At 42.1% G+C, this 19,996-nt stretch overlaps 2 protein-coding genes across 2 annotated transcripts; one reads left to right on the top strand and one right to left on the bottom strand.

The window, feature by feature from the left end:
• Window positions 1-694: 694 nt before the first annotated feature.
• Window positions 695-4,274, top strand: katna1 (katanin p60 (ATPase containing) subunit A 1). Its single transcript, XM_079572306.1, has 10 exons — window positions 695-864; window positions 1,035-1,174; window positions 1,469-1,664; window positions 2,411-2,526; window positions 2,634-2,739; window positions 2,812-2,970; window positions 3,039-3,165; window positions 3,420-3,554; window positions 3,680-3,806; window positions 3,985-4,274. The coding sequence occupies exons 1-10, from the start codon at window positions 703-705 to the stop codon at window positions 4,181-4,183; spliced, it is 1,467 nt and encodes a 488-aa protein (XP_079428432.1). The 5' UTR covers window positions 695-702; the 3' UTR covers window positions 4,184-4,274.
• A 1,918-nt stretch (window positions 4,275-6,192) lies between these two features.
• Window positions 6,193-18,178, bottom strand: rab10 (RAB10, member RAS oncogene family). The gene is made up of 6 exons (XM_079571694.1): window positions 17,461-18,178; window positions 12,711-12,771; window positions 10,057-10,195; window positions 8,880-8,969; window positions 8,451-8,552; window positions 6,193-6,706 (listed from the first exon to the last, which is right to left on the bottom strand). The coding sequence occupies exons 1-6, from the start codon at window positions 17,585-17,587 to the stop codon at window positions 6,620-6,622; spliced, it is 606 nt and encodes a 201-aa protein (XP_079427820.1). The 5' UTR covers window positions 17,588-18,178; the 3' UTR covers window positions 6,193-6,619.
• Between the last annotated feature and the right edge of the window lie 1,818 nt (window positions 18,179-19,996).

Below are 19,996 nucleotides of genomic sequence, written 5' to 3'. Positions count from 1 at the left end.
CTAGTGCAGCCGCAGAGTACAACCCGCGGAGCAGCGCCAGCAGGGGGCGCTAAACTCCCCTTGTCTTACACATAAAGGATAGAGGAAGAAAGCGGCGCTCAGCAGAAGCCACAGGTCAACAGCCCAGCACCGAGCCTGTATTTGGACAAGACGGTAAACATGAGTTATCTTTTTATCTTTTTGATGTGTTAGTCAGATATAACGCAGATACGACATCATCAGAGCGAGTTTATCTGATCAAACCTGTGTTATGTTTGTGGTGACTCAGCTTTTAAAGCTAGCTAACTGCTGTTAAACTGCTAACTAAACACAAGTTGTTAAAATAGTTAGGATCCTTAGTAGTTATGTTTCATAATAGTTTTCTGATATAACCAAAGGTTACAAAAGCTTTAGTTTGCAGTTGATAAGTCTTAAAATCCCAACTAAACTTCCCCAAAACTGTCAGCATTTCATTTCTCATAATCTCGTTGTTTTGAAAATAATAAAACATATAATCAATGATTTACATTTGTGTAACACAGACGAAGCACAGGGAAGCCTGTCAATTGTTATCAATAATAATATTATTGATAATAACAACTGAACTGGCTCAAGAAAGAGGACCATATACCAGACTGGTTTAGGTAGTCGTAATACACACTTTTCATTTACTTTTTTTGTAAATGTCTCCTGTTGATAACAATATCCTTCATCTCCAGAGAAATGAGTGTCCGGGAGATAGTGGAGAATGTGAAGCTGGCTCGGGAGTATGCTCTGCTGGGGAACTATAGCTCAGCCAGTGTCCTTTATCATGGGCTGCTGGAGCAAATCAAGAAGCACATCTACACAGCGTGTGAGGGCTCCTACCAGCAGAGGTGGCAACAGGTAGAGCCCTTCTTATTTAAGTAAATCATAACTGAGAACAGTCGCAAAACTCAAACCATGTACTTAAGTAGAAGATGAAAGAACTGCACTTTTCTTTGTAGCAGTAGCTTTGCCACAATCATGTTTTTTTGTTGTTCAAGTATCACAAAGTAAAGCAATTTGTTTCACAGTTATGGCAGGAAATCAGCGAAGAAAGTTGCCAAGTGCAGGAAATCATGTCAACTTTGGAGAACTTCCAGTTTGATGCAGCAGCTGCTAAACCTGCCAACCACAGCGACTTTGACCAAAGGCCGGTGCACGTGGAACCCAGGTTCAGAAAAGTGGATTATAGCATGTGGTTTGTGCCAGACTGTGAACACAAGGAGGCACTGTAAAATGCCTGTCATGTGAGAGATATTAGTGCAGTGCTCGCATCACCTCACAGCTTTAACTATTTGTGGTGCTAAAAGATAATATTACAGTTTTTGTAGTCAGAGAAAATTACATTTTTTTCCCATTAGCCTTCACAGTTTGGCATGCAAGATTTCTTTTAAGCTAAGAGTTATGCAAACATCCTGAAACTTGATCTGTAGAAGGGCTTGACGCCTTGATACCTGTTCTGCAGACATTCTCCTTGTCCTGTGAGGCGTCCAAATGCACATAAAGAGCACAAACCCCCCAACAATCGTCTGAGTGCGGCAGTGCGGGCCCAGCAGCGGCACTCGCCCCGGGGTAGCGGAGACCGCAGCCGAGTCCCCAAGAGCAGAGACAAAGACCCAAAGGAGGCCAAGGAGGGCGCTGGCAAAGCTAAAGATGATAAGGTAAAGCACATATATAACATTCACACTTTACATGTTCGTTTCAGCCAAAATGTAGAACTTGTCTAACAGAGGTGTTTGCATAGTGGACCTACTGGACCTAAAGCAATGACCCGAAGGACCAGTGTCTTCTGTGGCTACTTCACAAAACCTTTCTGTCCCGATCCTTACGGTGCCTCTCTAAGTCCCTCATGGTTCTGTGCACGCTGTTGTGTCAGTCTTTCAAACAGCTAATGCTGCTCAGCCATAGGTGGTACTAGTGCATGAGTTCAAAAATTATAATAAAATATCTAAGTTTTTCTCTCATAAATCCCTAATCTATTGTGATCCTTTGCTTATATGAGGATACCATTTAACAACTTGGTTATGGTCATGTTTTGTTGTGTGTACTCATGAGGTGAAAGGCGTGGATGTTTTGAACACCTCCTTAACAAACAGTGTATTAGGCCGATCCGTGTTGTGTTAACACTTCTCCAGGGCCACACCTGAAATGCTTCAGGGCTTAAATCGTCTGGTCTAGATCAAGTCTAGTCATTTTAAATCTGTTACAATCTATCTCTGTGGGTAATGGTGTGTTTTTTGTCCTTCTATACACATTTGATATGGGTTGAAAGATGCTACTCATGTCAAATGTGCGTAGAAAAAAAAAAAAGATTTCTGCATGGACGTGTGTCCCGGCTGCTTGTTTGTTTGAATGTAAAGTTGACGTCTGGAGCTGGTCAGTCCTGTTCACACTCTTTTCATTTCAGACTAAAAGCGACGTGCAGGAGAAAGAAATCAAGAAGTTTGATGGGAGTGGATACGACAAAGACTTAGTGGAGGCTTTGGAAAGAGATATTATTTCCCAGAATCCAAACGTCAAATGGTGAGTTCTCGGTTGTGAACGCGGCTTCATAGTGGTTGATAGAGTGTCTGACACTGTATCGAGTCATGTCCTGTTAACTCCTGATGTTCCTGTGGTTTACCCTTTAGGGATGATATCGCAGACCTCGAAGATGCAAAAAAACTCTTGAAAGAAGCAGTTGTCTTGCCCATGTGGATGCCCGCTTTTTTCAAAGGCATAAGGAGGCCGTGGAAGGTGCACTTACAGGGTCTGGCTTGTGTTTGATTCTTGGTGAATGTCTGAAACATGGCTCTGGTCTCTCTGTAGGGGGTGCTCATGGTGGGACCTCCAGGCACAGGGAAAACACTCCTGGCCAAAGCTGTTGCAACAGAATGTAGAACCACCTTCTTCAACGTGTCGTCGTCAACGCTCACATCCAAGTACCGCGGCGAGTCCGAGAAGCTTGTCCGACTGCTCTTTGAAATGGTAATGAAATTAACATTAAGAGGAATCTCAGGAGTCTAAACATATGGCACGAACTTGTCTTCACGCAGGCTCGCTTCTATGCTCCCACTACCATCTTCATTGATGAGATAGACTCCATGTGCAGTCGGAGGGGCACCTCAGAGGAACACGAGGCCAGCCGCAGAGTCAAGGCTGAGCTCCTGGTGCAGATGGACGGTACTTCTTTTTCTTCACCTTTTTACACTGAGGTTCATGACCAGCTCAGGCCTTAAGTGTTAACCCCTCATACCTGCCAACCAACTACAAGTTAATAGTATTTTAAAAACTCACACATCAAAGCAAATAGAGAGACAGCAAAACATTCACATGCAAAGCCGGGAAACATTGATTGAGTTTCTTTGATACTGTATTGTTGAGAATTAAAGAGCTCGTGCCCACTGAGGGATACTCAGATGTGCCTTGTTCTGCAGGTGTGGGCGGAGCCTCCGAGAATGACGACCCGTCAAAGATGGTGATGGTGTTGGCTGCCACTAACTTCCCCTGGGACATCGACGAGGCTCTGAGGAGGCGTCTGGAGAAGAGGATCTACATCCCTCTGCCGTCAGGTGTGAGCTCATTCTGCTGTGGGAGTGGAGGGATTTGAGGATGAATGTGATATTTGACGGGAAGCCAGTGTAGATCGAGTAACACTGGTAATTTTCACATCATCACTTTGCTTGTCATTTCTCAGCCAAAGGTCGAGAGGATCTGCTCCGGATTAACCTGAAGGAGCTGGAGCTTTCAGCTGACGTGGACATGGAGAAGATCGCAACTCAGATGCAGGGCTACTCCGGAGCGGACATCACCAACGTCTGCAGGTCCCAATCCAAACAACTGCATTGTCCTTATACATGTTTATATTTCACCACCTCTATTACCTTACACTGGGCTCAGAAATTATTCACACTCAATTATTTACATCTTGTGATACTACTTTACTATGGGTAAAAATCACTGACCACTAAAGCTTATCTTCAAATGTTTGTGCGCCCTTAGAGATGCTTCTCTGATGGCCATGAGACGGAGGATCGAGGGTCTGTCTCCAGAAGAGATCCGAAACATTTCCCGGGATGAGATGCACATGCCCACCACCATGGAGGACTTCGAGTCAGCTCTGAAGAAAGTGTCCAAATCTGTGTCAGCGTCAGACCTGGAGAAGTACGAGAAGTGGATCGAGGAGTTTGGGTCGTGCTGATGACTCCTTGTTCAGCTTTACCAACGTGGGCACCTTCACTGTTAACCAAGTGCACTTAGTTTTTTAATTACAAATGTAACAAGAATTCTAATAAAGTTATTCATTTGTTATTTTCTGAACTGATGATGTGCTCGGTTGGTCTGTAACAGTGATTCTCAACATGTTATAACTTAACACTGGACCACACAAAGTAAATGATGCTTATGGTTTTAGAATCTCAGGGTGTCCTTTGCAACAGGAGAAACATTTTACAGCCCTGCAACTCACCACTGGACTATAGAAGCACACACTGTCATGAGTTATTAGCATATGCAATTTTAACTAGCCGCTCTCCACTCAGCCTAAGATATTCTGATTAAGCCTTTATATTCTGCCATTGCCTTAACGGAGGCTAACCTAGACTGAGAGGAAATAGCAAAGTGTCCACTTGAGGGCGCTGCACGTTTTCAATTTGACTCCCATTTGTTGCACTAAAACAGGGGTGGCCAACCCGCGGCTCTCGAGCCGCATGCGGCTCTTGGCCAATCAGAGTGCGGCTCTTTGCATGATTGGAGATGTTTAATACAATGCGGCTCTTTGCAAAATAATTGGTAAATATTTCCCATAAACTGTAACAGTCTTTGACCAAAAATCCAACCATAGTCCTACAGACCATGTTTCCATCTCTACATGAATGAGAGTCCGTATCTCTCTCCTTTTCGAGGCGGCGCGTAAAAGGAGCCCGTGCGGCAGCCTCAGTCAAAGCGGGATGTAGGTTGAACAACAGGCAGGCAGATCGTGGCACTAGGATTAGCTTCTGTGCTTTTCAGATTTCTGATCAGCCTACTCTTTATTTGATGTAATTTGGCCACATATTCACAGAAAAAGATTAAAATTAGGAAATGGAAAAAAGCGGAGCTCTTTTGAAGCGTATGATGCGAAGCGCGACATCGTAACGCGGAAATACGCAAAGTCATGACTTTTCTTTCACACGTGTTAAACTGTAACAGATGCAACTTAAAACAGACTCTCAGATCCTCCAGAGGCTCCTGGTTAAAGTTCATGAACTTTATGCAGCCTAGAGTGCGTTCTCTGCACAGTCCAGTCAGGACGAAGCTGCAGGCACTGAGCGCACAGGCCAGGGGCGAATCAGAAAAGGGGGCTCAGTGGGCAGGGCCCCACATACAAACACACCCCAGCATTAAAAAAATAATAATAATCTAATTCTGTCTCAGTCAGAACTGAAAGCACAAAATGTCATTTAATATATATGTATTTCAATCTTGTTGAGGAGTAAAACCATTCAATCTAACACAATTATTAAAAAAAAGAAAGAAAAAGGCATAAAGTTATAGTTTATTGTGATTAAATAAAACGGTCACATTCTATTTAATCACAATAAACGACCGCCCCGGAATCTCGCTAATGGTCGGTGCCTTTGTGGCTCTTCACAGGATCAAGGTTGAAAATTTCGGCTCTTGGTCTCTGACTGGTTGGCCACCCCTGCACTAAAACATCAGTGAAAGTCCAGTGTAGCATGTGTTTGCCCAACAGACTGGACTTGCTTGTGGAGACATGAACAAAAACACAAGGACAGACCATTAACTTAAACAAGCTTATTTTTAATGGATCTGCAAAATTGTTTGAATTTCCAAAGAGAACTTCTGTACCTCCTGCCCAGTTACCCAGTGGCAAGCGTTACACAAAGTTACAGAAACGCTCCCAACCCCAAAATAATCTGCATGCAGGAAAAAAAATACACCCCCCTCCCCCCCAAAAAGGAAAATAATTAAGTAAAATAAACCAATACAGTTAAAAATAAAACATTGATAAACAGGACGCATAATGCCGATCTCTTGGCTGGAGGAGAAATTCAAACTCTTCTGCTTTAGTTCAGGCTCCAAGTTGAGGCCGAACACACAGAATATTAAATTGTAATTTCATTGGGTGGATGTGGCTCCACCCACCACACAGCCCCGCCCCTGTCTTCCATATAAGGCACAGGACAAAATAAACCCCCACATACAAAAGGAGCTAGCCACGCCTCTGTCACTTGGTAACAAACAGACGACCAAAAAAAACAAAAAGTGTACAAATAGTTGAATCTACATTTGTTTTCCTCTGACTGAAGATGAGTGCTGTGGGTGGGGGGCGCTGTGGGGAGCGGGATGAGGGCAGCAAAGGAATAGTAAAAATATGAAACTGTTTTTTTTACACTCTTTTGTACAACCATTAAAACAAATGACAAGAAACGTGACTGGATTTCTCTTGGTTTATCGGAAATAAAAATGTGGATGTGATGCGGAGGCAGGGAACGAGCTGAGTGTTTCAGACGGACAGGGTGAGTGTGTGGGACAAACTGACAACACGGTGGTTAGAGGGTTAGAGTTAGCGATTAGAGACAGAGACGCGTGGTTGGTGTGGTCGGTTTAGTGTGCGATATTCAGTGGGACTCGTTCAACTGCAGCACTTGCTCTTCCAGCCCGTGACTCCGCCGCCGCTGCTGATGTCCACGTTTTCACTGTTGGGCTCTTTTACAGGCGTCTACGGGGAGAGAAACGGGACAACTGTTGGTACAAGGCACTGCAGAGAGAGGGAGTCACCGCTGCAAAATCACAAGTTTAATGAATGCAGTTAGAAGATCGCCAACACCCCCTTTTTGGCCTCTCCCAGTATATTCCTATAGCTCCAAACGGGGAGAAGTTGGAAGCGACCAAGCTCTTCCATGGGCACACACAAAGACCGGACAGGTATGTATCAACTTGTCTAAGCTCAGGTAAGAACATATCTCAGTATGGAAGAACGGTGGCCTGTTCCTTTAAGGTCTTGCTTGTCTCAAACGTGCAGCTCCATGAAGTCTCTGCGGTTGTAAAAGGTTTATGACATTCATGAACAGGTTTGTCCAATTTTCCCATGGATCAGTGAAATCATAAATCATTTTTTTGCCTGCTAGCGTTGATGTTCCAGTTACATTATTGCTCTCAGAATCTTACTTTTTTATTTTGTGCTCTTTTTCAGGCAATCATGTTTATAGCATTGGCGTCTGCAGACGGGTTCATATTGTCAAATTGATTTAGATAGAGAATAAAAAGGAAAGAAGACCCGAGGTATTTTCTGTCCAATTATCAAACAAAACATTTCACTGACACTAAGAATAGACCCTACTTAATTACCATTAGTCCAAATAGGTTCATTAGGTCTTCTAATAATGATCGTTTCAGCTGCCTTTGCTGTCAAGGTATGAAATAACTAAGTTAGTATTCTTATAGCCAGGCTGTTCTGCATCAGGGGTGGCCAATGTGTGGCACCATCTAACTAAAGAAGAGAGGGACGCAGGTCACAAGAGATCACCAATAAAAAAAAAGGGTCACCAGGAAAACCGTGAGAACAACTGGTTTCGGCCATACATCTTCTCCCATAGGGTCTTATTACATATAAAACCTGCTACCCTAAAGAGTAGACATCTGCAAACATGTTCTAAAATGTGTCTCATATTGGTTCAGCAGATCAGATCTCAGTACTCTCTCAAATGCTGAAACTCCTGAATGTGTTCAAATTATGACCAACTTAATGTTCATTTTAAAACATAAAGAGCAATTCACAATCTAAACTTATAGAAAATATGACAATTGGCTATTTTTCTGAATTCATGCAGTCCTTAGTCAAGACCATAAAGTCACATTCTTCTTATTCTAGATGAAGGTTCTTGAGTCATCCTCTGAACTCTGTAGCTGAAGTGTGTAGGACATTTTGCCTCTGATCAAACAGAACCTTCATCTCAACCCTCGTACAACTGAGAGCTTACACAGGCATTCTTCTTATTATTGTTGATGCTGCTGCCTTTGCTGTAAAGATATTCATTTCTCTTGAGCTCTCTGCATCTCCATCAGGCACAGGCTAAAACCTTTACTTTCTGTTTTGTTTTTTATTTTTCGTGGAAGAAATACACTTTTATTTCATACAAGTCCTGGAGCTTTAACTTTTGAGGGCAGACTGCATTCAGAACACATCGCTGTGGTCTAAACTAAGACCCAATGAACGCACATTTAGCTTGCAAAGAAAATGAATAGCCAAATAATTGCACCCAGACATGTAGCAATTTGATTCAACTGCAAAAATCTTGTAACCCTGTTAAAAATCCATTCATTTGGCAGTGACTAATGATGACCCAGAAAAACATCAATTTATGCATTTTGTAAGCAACCTCTTCTGTTCAGGTACTGTCCATATTTGACAATTCCAGCCCCCACGATCAACAACACACGCAAAATGAACAACGTCACTGTACCTTTCTGAGGATGTCTTCTGCTAACGTGAGGAAAGCCTTCTCAATGTTGATGTTGGCCTTAGCACTCGTCTCAAAAAACCTAATGCCATGCTCCCGTGCAATCTGGGAAGAGAGAAAGAGGGAGAAGACGTGTCAACAGCGATGATGGAGGGCTACGAGGGTCTGCTCCTAAAATAATCGGCCTCCTCTCCGGTCAGGTGTGCGTTTCTGTGAGCGAGCAGATTTAGATCAGGTGAAAAGTAACCAACGCTGAACCTGCAGCAAGGGCCCAGCTGTGCCTCAGCTGTGATAACGAACATGGCTTCTTACTTGACCCACATAAAAAATACTACACGTTATAGACTAGAATGAAATACTTGCACATTGTATTGACAGGAAAAGTGTATTGGATTGGGATAACCATAAATACTTTGCAAATGCTTTTCTCACCTGCTCCCCCTTGGCTTTGGGTACGACCCTCTTGTCCTCCATGTCACACTTGTTGCCGAGCAGCATCCTCTCCACATCCTCATTCGCGTGCTGTAACACAGACGACACACAAACCCCATTATAACACCTGCGCGGACAGACCACACATGCCACAGGTGTCGTCTCTGTTCCCCTTTTGCCCTTCCCCTCGTCTCCACTGACGACGCAGCGGTCCGGGCGTCGCTCCAAGCCAAACATATCCAACTACTTAATGAGACAGTTTACAGTTTTACTGCACAGTCCTGCTTTCCCTCGTTAATAATATTGAGCAATGTTTTGACATCTATCAGCACCAACATGTTCCTCGTATGGAGAAGCAGCTCGATCACATAACTCCAGTCTCTGCTGCAGAAAGGAAAATACAACTCGCCCTGAGGGAAAACCAACACAATGAACTTCCTGCCAGAGCCACTTGACCTTGGTCAGTTTGAACATTGAGACTTTGAGGGAAAAGAGGCCATGGTTAAGCTTAGATTCAATTCCTTTATTTCAATCCACTTTCAGCACGCGATGTCCAATGATTAGTGTAAGTAGCTGATGTTCTCTTTGTTGATGTTGTAGCATCTTTCAACCATTAAAAACATGTTGCCAGTACATGAGCAGAGCAAACAACTTTGGGATCACCTGCTCCCGATATGTATAAATATGTCTGTATATAAAATATGCACCATGTATAAACCTTTTGATAACAGGGTTTATACAGGCAGCAGCAAGTTCGACTTAATGCCATTTTAACGCACAACTACTATATTTTCAAAGCCACAAACGCAAAAGAAATCGGTGCACATTTCTTCCCTCAACATTAGGAAACATTTTCAAAAGCAAAAGGGAAAAAACAAAAAACCTTTGAGTAAAACAAACATTTCAGCCACAACTGCAGCTGAATGCATTGTGGATCATAATTCATGTATTTCTGATTGACTTATGCAGCAAAATTAGTCTTTAAATGCTTTTAATGCTTAATGGAAACCCTAGATAAGCACTGAGTGGTCAGTTCAGAGAGAACACTTTTCAGTGGACTCTTGCTTGTGCTAAATCTTAGTCATGACTTCCATGGCTAGAACGTTTCTATCGGTATCTGAGGCCTATAAAAGGCAGATGCTGCTCGGAGCGCAGGTGAAATGATCGAGCGTCTTACCTCATCAATATTACGCAGCCATTTGCTGATGTTTTCGAAGCTCTTGGCGTTGGTGATGTCATACACCAGCATGATGCCCATGGCGCCTCTGTAGTAGGAGGTGGTGATGGTGTGAAACCGTTCCTGCCCTGCCGTGTCCCTAAAACACACGCAATAAAATGAGACAATGCCACACAGAACGAACTTGATATTGATAAAGCTCTAGAGATCCCAGAGATTAAAAAAGGGATTTGCTTTGCATAAGACTCTTCATGTTGACCTGCTGTTCCAGGACATTAGCAGTTGGACTTTATGAAAAAAGAAAATATTCAAAACACATACACAAATTCAAAACATTTCCTTGTACCAATGAATATGGCCCAGACCAGAGCAATGGTAGAGATCCACATAAATGGTCTCCGATATGTCACTGGATGATTGTATGATTTTCAAATGTCAGTCTGTATGTATACAGAGAGACAATAGCCAGTTGCCGGCATTGTCCACCTTTGCTGTAGTACCTCATATAAATGGGCGCCAAACAAGCTAGCTCTTCCATCAGAAAAAGTTTTTAAGCAGCTGTAAAGTCTGGTTTCTAATTTTTTTGAACTTTCTTCACTGGGTTAGTTACAATAAAAGAAACCAGGCTGGTTTTCATAAGGTACATTTTAGAAATCTCCCTAACCCTATACTAATCGAGGGCCGAACTTTGATTCGCCGTTAGCATTAGAGCTAACGGCACGGCTACGACCGAACTGCATGCCACATACGGGCGATTGCTGTTATTGTTTACTTCCACAATTTTCGCTGGATGTTTTGGTGAAGGGTAGGCAACAGCTGATGCATCCAGGTCTCTAACTTGGTTTTATAAAATGATAGATCTGTTACAGCGCAAGAGAAGCAATGACCTGTTGATGGACATTGTTTTTGCCGATCATAGGATTTTAAATAAATGTTTATCAAATATGAAAACGCAAAATGCCTACCACACGACATCGAGATCGCTCGTATGAGGCTGAGTCTACAGTGAAGATCCCGCCCTTATGCCCTTTTGAGGAACATGCTCCGTCAGAGCAGGGTAGGTAGGGTCGGTAAATCCACCATAGATTCCCTCTCGAATGTGGTTATTATGGCAAGCGGGGAGGAGTGAGCAGACGGAGTCTTATTTATTATGTCTATGACAATAACATCCACATCTAGTCATTATTTAATCTACAAACTTCAGTAATCTGAAACTGCACTGCCTGTAGAACAGTAGATTAAAAAAAGCAGAGGAACTACATATACCATGATCCTTTGCCTTCTACATTATTATGTGAGCAAATGATACAGAGTTCCTTCCAAATGAGGTCTTTCACGTCTAAAGGCTTGTGACTCTTTGTAGCCTCCACTGCACTGCTGTAAATGCATCTGGGGTCAAGTTGACAGTGTCCCCGTCTTCCCTTCCCAGCAGGACAAACAAAGGTACACTCACAATATGCAGCGTGACGTTTCTGTCCAATTTCGCATCAACGTAACCCACAAGTTCAAGAAAACAACCCAAAGCCTGTTTTCGATTGTTCACATTCTGAAAAACTCCCCAGATGATCATTTTTCTCATCAACCACTCAGGATTTCACAGCAGTTTCTTTTCAACTGTGTTTTTGTTTGCACAAGAAGCATAGAAAGGGTGTGAGTCTGATCAAGATGACAAAGATAAGCGATTGAGCACAAACCTCTGTTTACCAGCTCTGGATAAACTCCTCTCTTCACAGTGTTTCCCACAGATTTCAAAGAGATTATAGTGGTACAGGTTTATATTTGTACTGATCTTTTCTCTTTAAGAAGTCCTTATATAACAGAATAGTTCATTTTAGAAGTTTATGACAAAACAAGAAGACGATTTACTGTATCTCAAAAAATGTCATATCGCAGTATTATGTGATGCCATATCTGTGTTGCAAGAAACCACAATAACAACTGCATTACAGACTGACATTTAAACGAAAATAACTAAGAAATATGCAAAAGGTCAGTTTTAGTTCAGACGTCAGAGCTGAAAAAGCCTCCTGAATAAGAGAAATTATGAACTTTTACAGCCATCCGCGAATGTTTGACAACAAGAGATTTAATGCTGTTCCATAGACACTCAAAACAAAGCATTGTCCGTCATGGATCTGTCCAGCATTATCTGGAATCTCCGACTAAGGAGCCTTTAACTTATGTGAGCCTTTAGCCAGTTCTCGACAACAGCTTTGACTGGGCACTGATGGCATTTCAACATCCTTGAGTTTCTGCTTTGGTAAATGTGCTCAAACCACGCTTGAACATTATGCATTTGGCCTCAGCAGTGATTAAAACAAGCTGCAGAAACATTAGTGCGTCCAGTGCGGGACAGAGATCCTGGTGGGACGATGACCATTTCCTTTTGGAGCCGAGTTTTGGACCTGGGGGAGTCTTTGTCGAACAGATGTTTCACCACCTCAGGACCAGCCGCCTTTGTGCAGTTTTAGACTCAAAACTAGAAAAAGCTGCACAATCTTCTACTATTTGGTTATTTAGAGTCTTCGTTTTGACTTGGAACAGAACAGTTATAGTTAAGTCCATGTACGTATATTGTGACCATAAGATAAATTGGAAAAAAAAAAGACTCCATCCTTTCATTCGAAGATATTCATGTTTGATGCCTTGCTTACCAAATCTGTAGTTTGATCTTTTTTCCTTGTAATTCGACCGTTTTGATCTTGAAGTCTATTCCTGAAACAAAACAGAAAGTGAACAGGTTAATAAGTGTTCAAACTGAAACAAAAGGAAGGCACATCATCAATCTAAAGCGACGGTCTGGAGCGCGGGAAGAGAATGGAGGCTGTGTTTCCATTTGGAGACAATAGCATTATCTTTTCCTGATTGTGCTGCGTCAGGCCCCGAGTTTGGCCAACACGAAGACGCCGAGCTGAGCCAAGAGAGGATCCACATTTCATTAAAAGTGTGGTGTTGTGAGATCCAAGAGAAGCCAAGTCTTGATGAGCTGAGTATTCTGTTATTTGCACAACAACACATGATCTGTGACTATGAAACGTATAAAAAAGTAAGAAAAATAGGGCTGCATGAATCCATAAGTCAGAGTTCTGTATTGTTGCATGGGTCATTATTACGATGTGGACTTTAATTACCCCAGAGAGCCCCAGGGAGGTCTGTTCTACAGCGTTTTGAAATGGTGAGCTAAGCTAAGCACAGGTCAGAAGTTGTGGACGTTCCAGAAACAGCTGTGCATTGGAAGGAAGTGAAGAAAGCCACTGCCAAAGTCTGACTCACTAAATATTATGAACGCCCCAGAGAGAGGGAGGCGACGGAGAACCTGAAATATAGCTTCAACAAACTCACACAGCAGGATTATATGATGCAGCCGAACCTGTGTCATGTTATGCTCAAATGGCCCTGTGCCTTTTTCACATTTTCAAACTGAAAATCTAAGCCTGTTCATTTTGAATGATTAGTTTTGGTCCAAAATTATTTCCAAACGCATTCCTTACATCGCAGGAATGAGGTTATGCCATCGGGAGCAGTAATGTTTACCACATTAGCTTCTACCAGGCTAATTGTTTTTAGCATCGGTGCAACTTCCAGGTTTACAATCACTCATTGATTTTCCACAGAGACAATAATAACTCACGTAATATAACTGTCCAAAATACAGTGATGAAGTAAAAATATTTATATTAGGATACGGTCAAGGAATTCTGAGCATTGTGCAATCCCAAAACCCTGGGAAGAGATGTTTTATAAATACCAAAGGGTCAGTGATGGATGTTAAATATTACATTTAACTCTCAAAGGAAGTCTACATTTCACTTCTGTTTCTTCAGTGCCTGTTTTTGAAACGTCACAGTACACTTTTGTGGATATGCAGCAAGGTCTGTGCAATTAATCCATTTATAAATCAAGTGGTGATCAGATCTAACACAGACCACTATGAGGAGCTTGTGTTTTTTATTTTAAATCAACAGCTGACCCTGTGGATGTAACGGCTCGTGGTTTGGGAAGCTCAGACTTTGGCGGAATATAAATTATATTTTTACTGTTGTGCGTTACTTCACAGCAGATTATGGTCCATCTTCATCTACATGAACCAAAAGCCATGTTTTAATTAGAAAAAAATGACATCACACAATGATAAAATAAAGGAGTGTGGCTGCCGTTTTGCCCACATCACACATTTGGTCCTTTGCATTTTGTATGAGCCCTTTCCTGTAGAAAACCATCTGGACGGACACATCGGCCTTTAGATTCAGGAAAACCCAGTTGCTTGGATTGATCGGACTCTGGGACCGTATGGACGTGTATCACGGCTCTGATATCGACAGGACAAGAACAGGACGGCGTTATGGAGGAGATGAGGAGAAAGGGCAGCGGGGGTTTCCAGGGGGGTATTTTGAGAGTCAGCTGTGCGCCTCAGTCTGTGAACTTACTGGTCCAAATGTCTCGGGTTCACTGGGGCATTTTGGGGGATTTAAACATTTCCAAAATGTAATCAAATATCCAACGAATTCTTGTATAATGAGAACTCGCTATTGAACAAGTACAATATTGGAAACGAGACACATGTGGCAGTAATATGCCTGTGGCTGAGTAACTACAGATGTATAAATGACAAATGTATTCTAGTCATTGCATTTTGTTCCTGGAATGACGGGTGTTAGATAACTGTGATATGGGTAATGGATAAAGCGTTAAAATCTGGCTTCAATCGCTTCCCTCCCTCTCTCTGCCGGAGTTAAAGTTGTGATAAATAGTGTATACAGTCCTGAGGTTTTCCTGGAGGCCGTTTGAAAGGCTGTAGAAAATAATATCTTAAGCAGATATGAAATCCAAGTCCCAACTTTATTCCTGTGTTTAAACGCTCTACATTAAAGGAGGCGATAGGAGAGGACTTACTCACAAAAATGAATTTACAACAGTCATTCAGTTATGAAGCACAAATCGACATCATTATCTGCTGACAGTTTACACTCGTCTTTGCCAAAGGCTTGAGTTTATTTTCTAAACATGCCCCAGCAAGACAAGACTGGACGGTAATGTTAGAGTTGAGAGAGGATCCAATCCCCTTTTCCTCCCCCCTCAACTGGGGATTGTGACACAAAATAGTTCCAATAGTTTGTTGAAGAGCCATTATCACACATAGCTCCTAGACGTTTGAGCAAATGCATGACATGGGGTTTCAGGAGTTGACTGACAAATGAACTTTGTCCGACTTTACACTGTGATTTAGCAAATCATCTGTTTTAAAGCGGATGTCCTTACACTGACATGACTCATCCCCTTTGTCACCAGCGTTTAAACAACTTTTTCATTGCTCAACAGGTGTCAAGACGTAATCAAGACGGATTCAGATTTATTTCAATAAAGCATTGGAGCAAAGCCAACAAAATGTACCCAAGTGTCACATTAGTGCATACGTGGGGTTTTTAATGCTTTTTAAAATATGATCATTTTATTTTAGTGAAACAGCAAATTAATGAAGAAATGTCGGGCAGACGAGTTATTTTCATTGGAGGTTTTAAGCTCTTGGCAGGAAGTGACATAGATAGAGGTAAAGTTCCACAGCTGTTTGACTCATTTCTCAGTGACGTAACAAGGTTGGCACGGCAACAATTAAATGCCTCCATCTATGTCACTTCTTGTCAGTGTCCAATAAGGGAGTGAAACTATAAACATCACAAAAATGGTCAATGGTAAAAAATGTTTGTGCAAAATCATCAAATTATAATTGTGTTAATTATGTTTGGGCAGAAATTGTGTCTAATGTGTGCAACATTCTCCATTTTTTTTTCCATTTTTGTTATAGCCAGTGCATAATTTCCTCATGCATCTGGACTTATGAAGCAGGCTATGGGGTTTTGATCCTTAAAAAGACAAATGATAAGTTTATAAGAAGTGGGCCAATCTCCAGGCTCAAAATCATCTTAAGTCTCTCCTTATCAGTTTTCTTTTTTCTCTACAAAGGCGCCAACATAACTTAATACGTGTCTGTTTCATTTACTGATTATACACTTAACGCCAATGCGAGTGCAGCCAATTCCTCTCACATGACCCTGTATGTACTGAATGTTCTTGGATGTGTTGCTGACACTAATGATAATTGAATCCTTGACTGAAATACGACGTCAGTGTTGCCACTGCAGCCTGAATGTGAGATGTGTGGCATATAAACTAGACAATACAGAGCTGCTGCAGAAAGTGTCTGGGAACAAAACGGTGGTTATGGTGAGAGCTTCTTCACACACACTGAAGGAGGAGCTGTCAGTGAGTTACAAAACAACCGGTTTGAAATCGAAGCTCGGGAGATCGCCGGCATAAATCCAGTCACAGCGTGACATGTCTAAAGTTGCACTGTTACTCAGCACAGGTCTGAAGCAATGGCAGCTAGTGGAGTCTTCAATGAGCGTGAACATTTTACATATTTTGACTCATGTGAGCTCACAGTCAGGCGCATATGCAATGGATGAACCATTATATTTTCCTATTGACAAGTACAACCCATAACTAAGTCCAATTTGACTGGTGACAACTATAAAACTATTATATGGAAGTCTTGTGATTGCTTTCACTCTCACTTTCCCTTGTCATATAATTGTACAGTCTTGTAATATTTGGGCAATTAAATTACAAATTCCCCGTTTTCTTTTTGACACAACAATTCATTACCCACGACACTTTGAGAGCAGCTTTTTCTAATGAACAGACTATGTTTGAGTAAATATGGGTTATTTGTCACTGTTTCTAGTACGTGTGCTGTAACGATTAACCATTTACAAACCAATAACATTTAGACGGGTCACCTCTTTAAAGATGACAATAAGAAATTTCAACTTTTTATCACCGTATGTTTTGATAACCAAATCTCTAATAGACAATAGATGTTTTATAAGAAGTGGTTCAAACCCCAGTTTTTGGAGAGTTTTTAAATCTTAACTAAACACACGTAAATATCTCAGCAGACCCTTTGTCGTAAATGGATAATAGGTAAGTTTACAAGCATATTATCTATGTTTTACAGCAAAGTAAAGAGGAGTCGATAAACTCCGTGTTGGCACAGGGAGCCGTTAGCCTACTTAGCACCAACCACTGGGTCAACGGACATGCCCGCATCATCGTCCAGCAAAACCGGTTTATACCCGGCATCATAGCATTACTCAACCCAATAACAAGACAGATTTAGCAAAGTCTCATGAAGTTTCAATTGTGCCTTTCAAAGAAGATGTGGTTTGTCAAAGAGCCCGAGTGCTGCTTTTCACTTGCTAACCCTGTGGCCCAAATAGCAGAGTCCAACTTCGGCATTCCGGGCCCTGCGGGGTTAGCCGGAAAGTCCGCGAGTCCCCCAGCTGTCAGGCCTAATCAAAGCCACCTTTAGGGGAAACCAGGAACAGCTGTGCGTGTGTGCCTCACCTATGGTGGAGATGAAGGTTGTGTTAAAGGCGTCGTCAGAGAAGCGGAACAGCACACAGGTCTTCCCCACGCCTGAGTCTCCGATCAGCAGCAGCTTGAACAGCAAGTCGTACGTCTTCTTCGCCATTTGACAAAGCTTGTGCTCACCCACCCAGACAAATACAAAAAAGAAAAAAAAAACAACCTAACACGCAAATGTGCGGTCTAAAGCCAGCTCCTTTGTCAATAGGGCCACCTCTCTTGTACCCTTTTTCCACTCAACAATCTGGGAATTGTTGATTAGCTTTGGCAAGCTAGTCGGCTAAATACCTCCCAAAATACGTGTCCAAATCTGTATCCAACAGGTTATATCTTCCAAGTCGGACTGATTCCCCGCTCAATCACAGAAACACAACGCAAAAATAGGCTCTTCTTCCGCGTGATCCCTCTTTTCCACTCTTTCCTCTCTCTCCCACACAGTCAGGACAAAATGGCTCCTCTTCAGCCCTACTCACTCTTTCTTCAAACTAGCGACGAGCTAATTCAAATTCTCAGCACACCCCGTCATTCCACAGCCCCGACAGATGTTCGACCAGGAGGAGTCTGATCAAAATCTCAACGTGAAAGTCATTCGGTTTCACGGCCAGTCTTGTTTTGTCTTATTCCGGAGAGATAAGCAGTGAAATACAGAGACGACCGCCGCCGCCTTCGAATATGGGCCTCCACCGAGGCGACACCCTAGTGCGTAAGCCGCGCCCACATCCCGCCCCCTTTGTCCAAATAACCTCCATTGATTGGCCAGTCAACCTGTCATGTCACTGAGAACTCTAATGTGATTGGCTGTCATTGCAGGCATCCAGAGGTAAAAGGGCGTGCCTGAGACTGACAGAAAGGGCAAATGTTACTGCGTAAGTTATTCGGACATGTGGGCTCAAATCTCCCTTTGCTTCACTTTGTAGCATTTATCGTATGACACAATATGGCGGCCGGTTTCCTGCGGGTGCCGGGGTGCGCTTCATTTGTAGTAGATAAAGCTGGCACTTGATGCGGTGACTATCCCAGCTGTGAGTCAGGCAAAGTGATGTCATGTATATATAAGTACTTTTGCCCAATGTTACGGGCGTTTCCCACTTCTCTCTGTACAGCTAAGCACGTTTTTATTATTGTCTATTGACTGCACACAATAACGTGCACTGTACAGTGTGCACTATAAGATCACCACAAAATTCAAATTAATCTACTGTTTGTTTATTTATTATTGCCATGTCCATTTAAATAAAGGACTTTTAACTCAATCAGAGTTAGTCACAATGCCTCATATCCTCTTTTTCCTACGTTAAAGCTGGAATACCTGACTTTTTGTTGTTGTAAAGTAAGCATTTTTTTGCCATCAGAGTATGTTGTAAACACAGCACAAAAAAAACAGATGTTGTTGCATTGTCTTTACCCAATGTTTTATTGAGTGATGAAAGAGAGACCTAGAATGTAAATAACGCAGTGTATTTTGGGGTGGTCCCCCCTGCTTCACTTTGCCACTGCTCAAAGCTGTGACAGCTGCATATAATCAATTTGCTTGAACAATTTGGGTGTGCAGGAGGGATTGTGACAGCTAGAAATGAGTTTGGGCCAAAAACTAAACATTTCATTCAGGAAAAATCAGGTACCCCAGCTTTAATGTATTTATTCCAATATTTATTTGATAATTTCTTTACTTGTTTTTAGATACATTTTGTCGTTTTATAATAAACATTAAATTATTCTCAGGGTAAACTAGTTAAAGTGTTGAAGATTAGCCTATATTATACAAATGGAGTTGAACTTGAGTGTTGTTTGTCCAGCTTCTTCTTCCGTCAGTGCAGCTGATTCAGACACTCCTCTGGAATGTGGAGTATGCCCTGCTACCTTCTGCCAAGTACAGACATGATTTGACAAGGAAACACAAGGAAAGAGAAATTGAAAATGAAGAGGGGAAAGGTAGTATTAATGTGTTCATGAAAAAACAAACACTGGATGTCAATATAAACACAAAACTACAACTGATTCAAGGAAACGTTTTTTCTCTGAAGCTCCAATCACAAAAGTGAGTCATGACATGACCCTCATTGTTCTATGTCATGTCAGCCAGTTCAAGTTATGCTCTCTGCAGCAAGAAGTGTCAAATTAGAGAAATGTGCAAGACAAAAAAAGCAGATGGGTGAAACGGCGCGAGATAGAACTATATACAACATTTCAATGGGGACAAATGATCCACTGAAACATTGCAACCTTTCAGTCAGTTCTTCCAAACCGTTGTCCGAGTTTCCATCAAGTCTCAAGAAATACATTTTCAACGACAGCACTTTCAGCTCTGGGGCTGACATCTACTCTGATTTGTTGTATAAAACTAAAGTATATGCAAACATGATGAAAATACTAAAACGGGAGTTTAGTCTTTGGATCAGCCACAAGATGGTGCTGCAATGGCATGTTGCACGAGATCTAAACCAACACTTCAGTTATCATTATTCCTTAAGATCTTAAGAGTCGTCCTATTGTCAGAATTTGCATACCCTGGAAG

This window comes from Gobius niger (genome assembly GCF_951799975.1).
Source record: "Gobius niger genome assembly, chromosome: 15".
In the NCBI taxonomy this organism is placed as follows: Eukaryota; Metazoa; Chordata; class Actinopteri; order Gobiiformes; family Gobiidae; genus Gobius; species Gobius niger.
Note: the sequence above shows the minus strand (reverse complement) of the source record. Positions and strands in the feature narration are given on the sequence as shown.

Coding starts and splice junctions, on each gene's coding strand:
- katna1 (XM_079572306.1), top strand. CDS start 703: ATGAGTGTCCGGGAGATAGTGGAGAATGTGAAGCTGGCTCGGGAGTAT. Junction 3,166..3,419: donor GCTCCTGGTGCAGATGGACG/GTACTTCTTTTT, acceptor CTTGTTCTGCAG/GTGTGGGCGGAGCCTCCGAG. Junction 3,807..3,984: donor GACATCACCAACGTCTGCAG/GTCCCAATCCAA, acceptor GTGCGCCCTTAG/AGATGCTTCTCTGATGGCCA.
- rab10 (XM_079571694.1), bottom strand. CDS start 17,587: ATGGCGAAGAAGACGTACGACTTGCTGTTCAAGCTGCTGCTGATCGGA. Junction 10,196..12,710: donor AAGATCAAACTACAGATTTG/GTAAGCAAGGCA, acceptor CGTGTGTTTTAG/GGACACGGCAGGGCAGGAAC. Junction 8,553..8,879: donor CCAAAGCCAAGGGGGAGCAG/GTGAGAAAAGCA, acceptor CTCTCTTCCCAG/ATTGCACGGGAGCATGGCAT.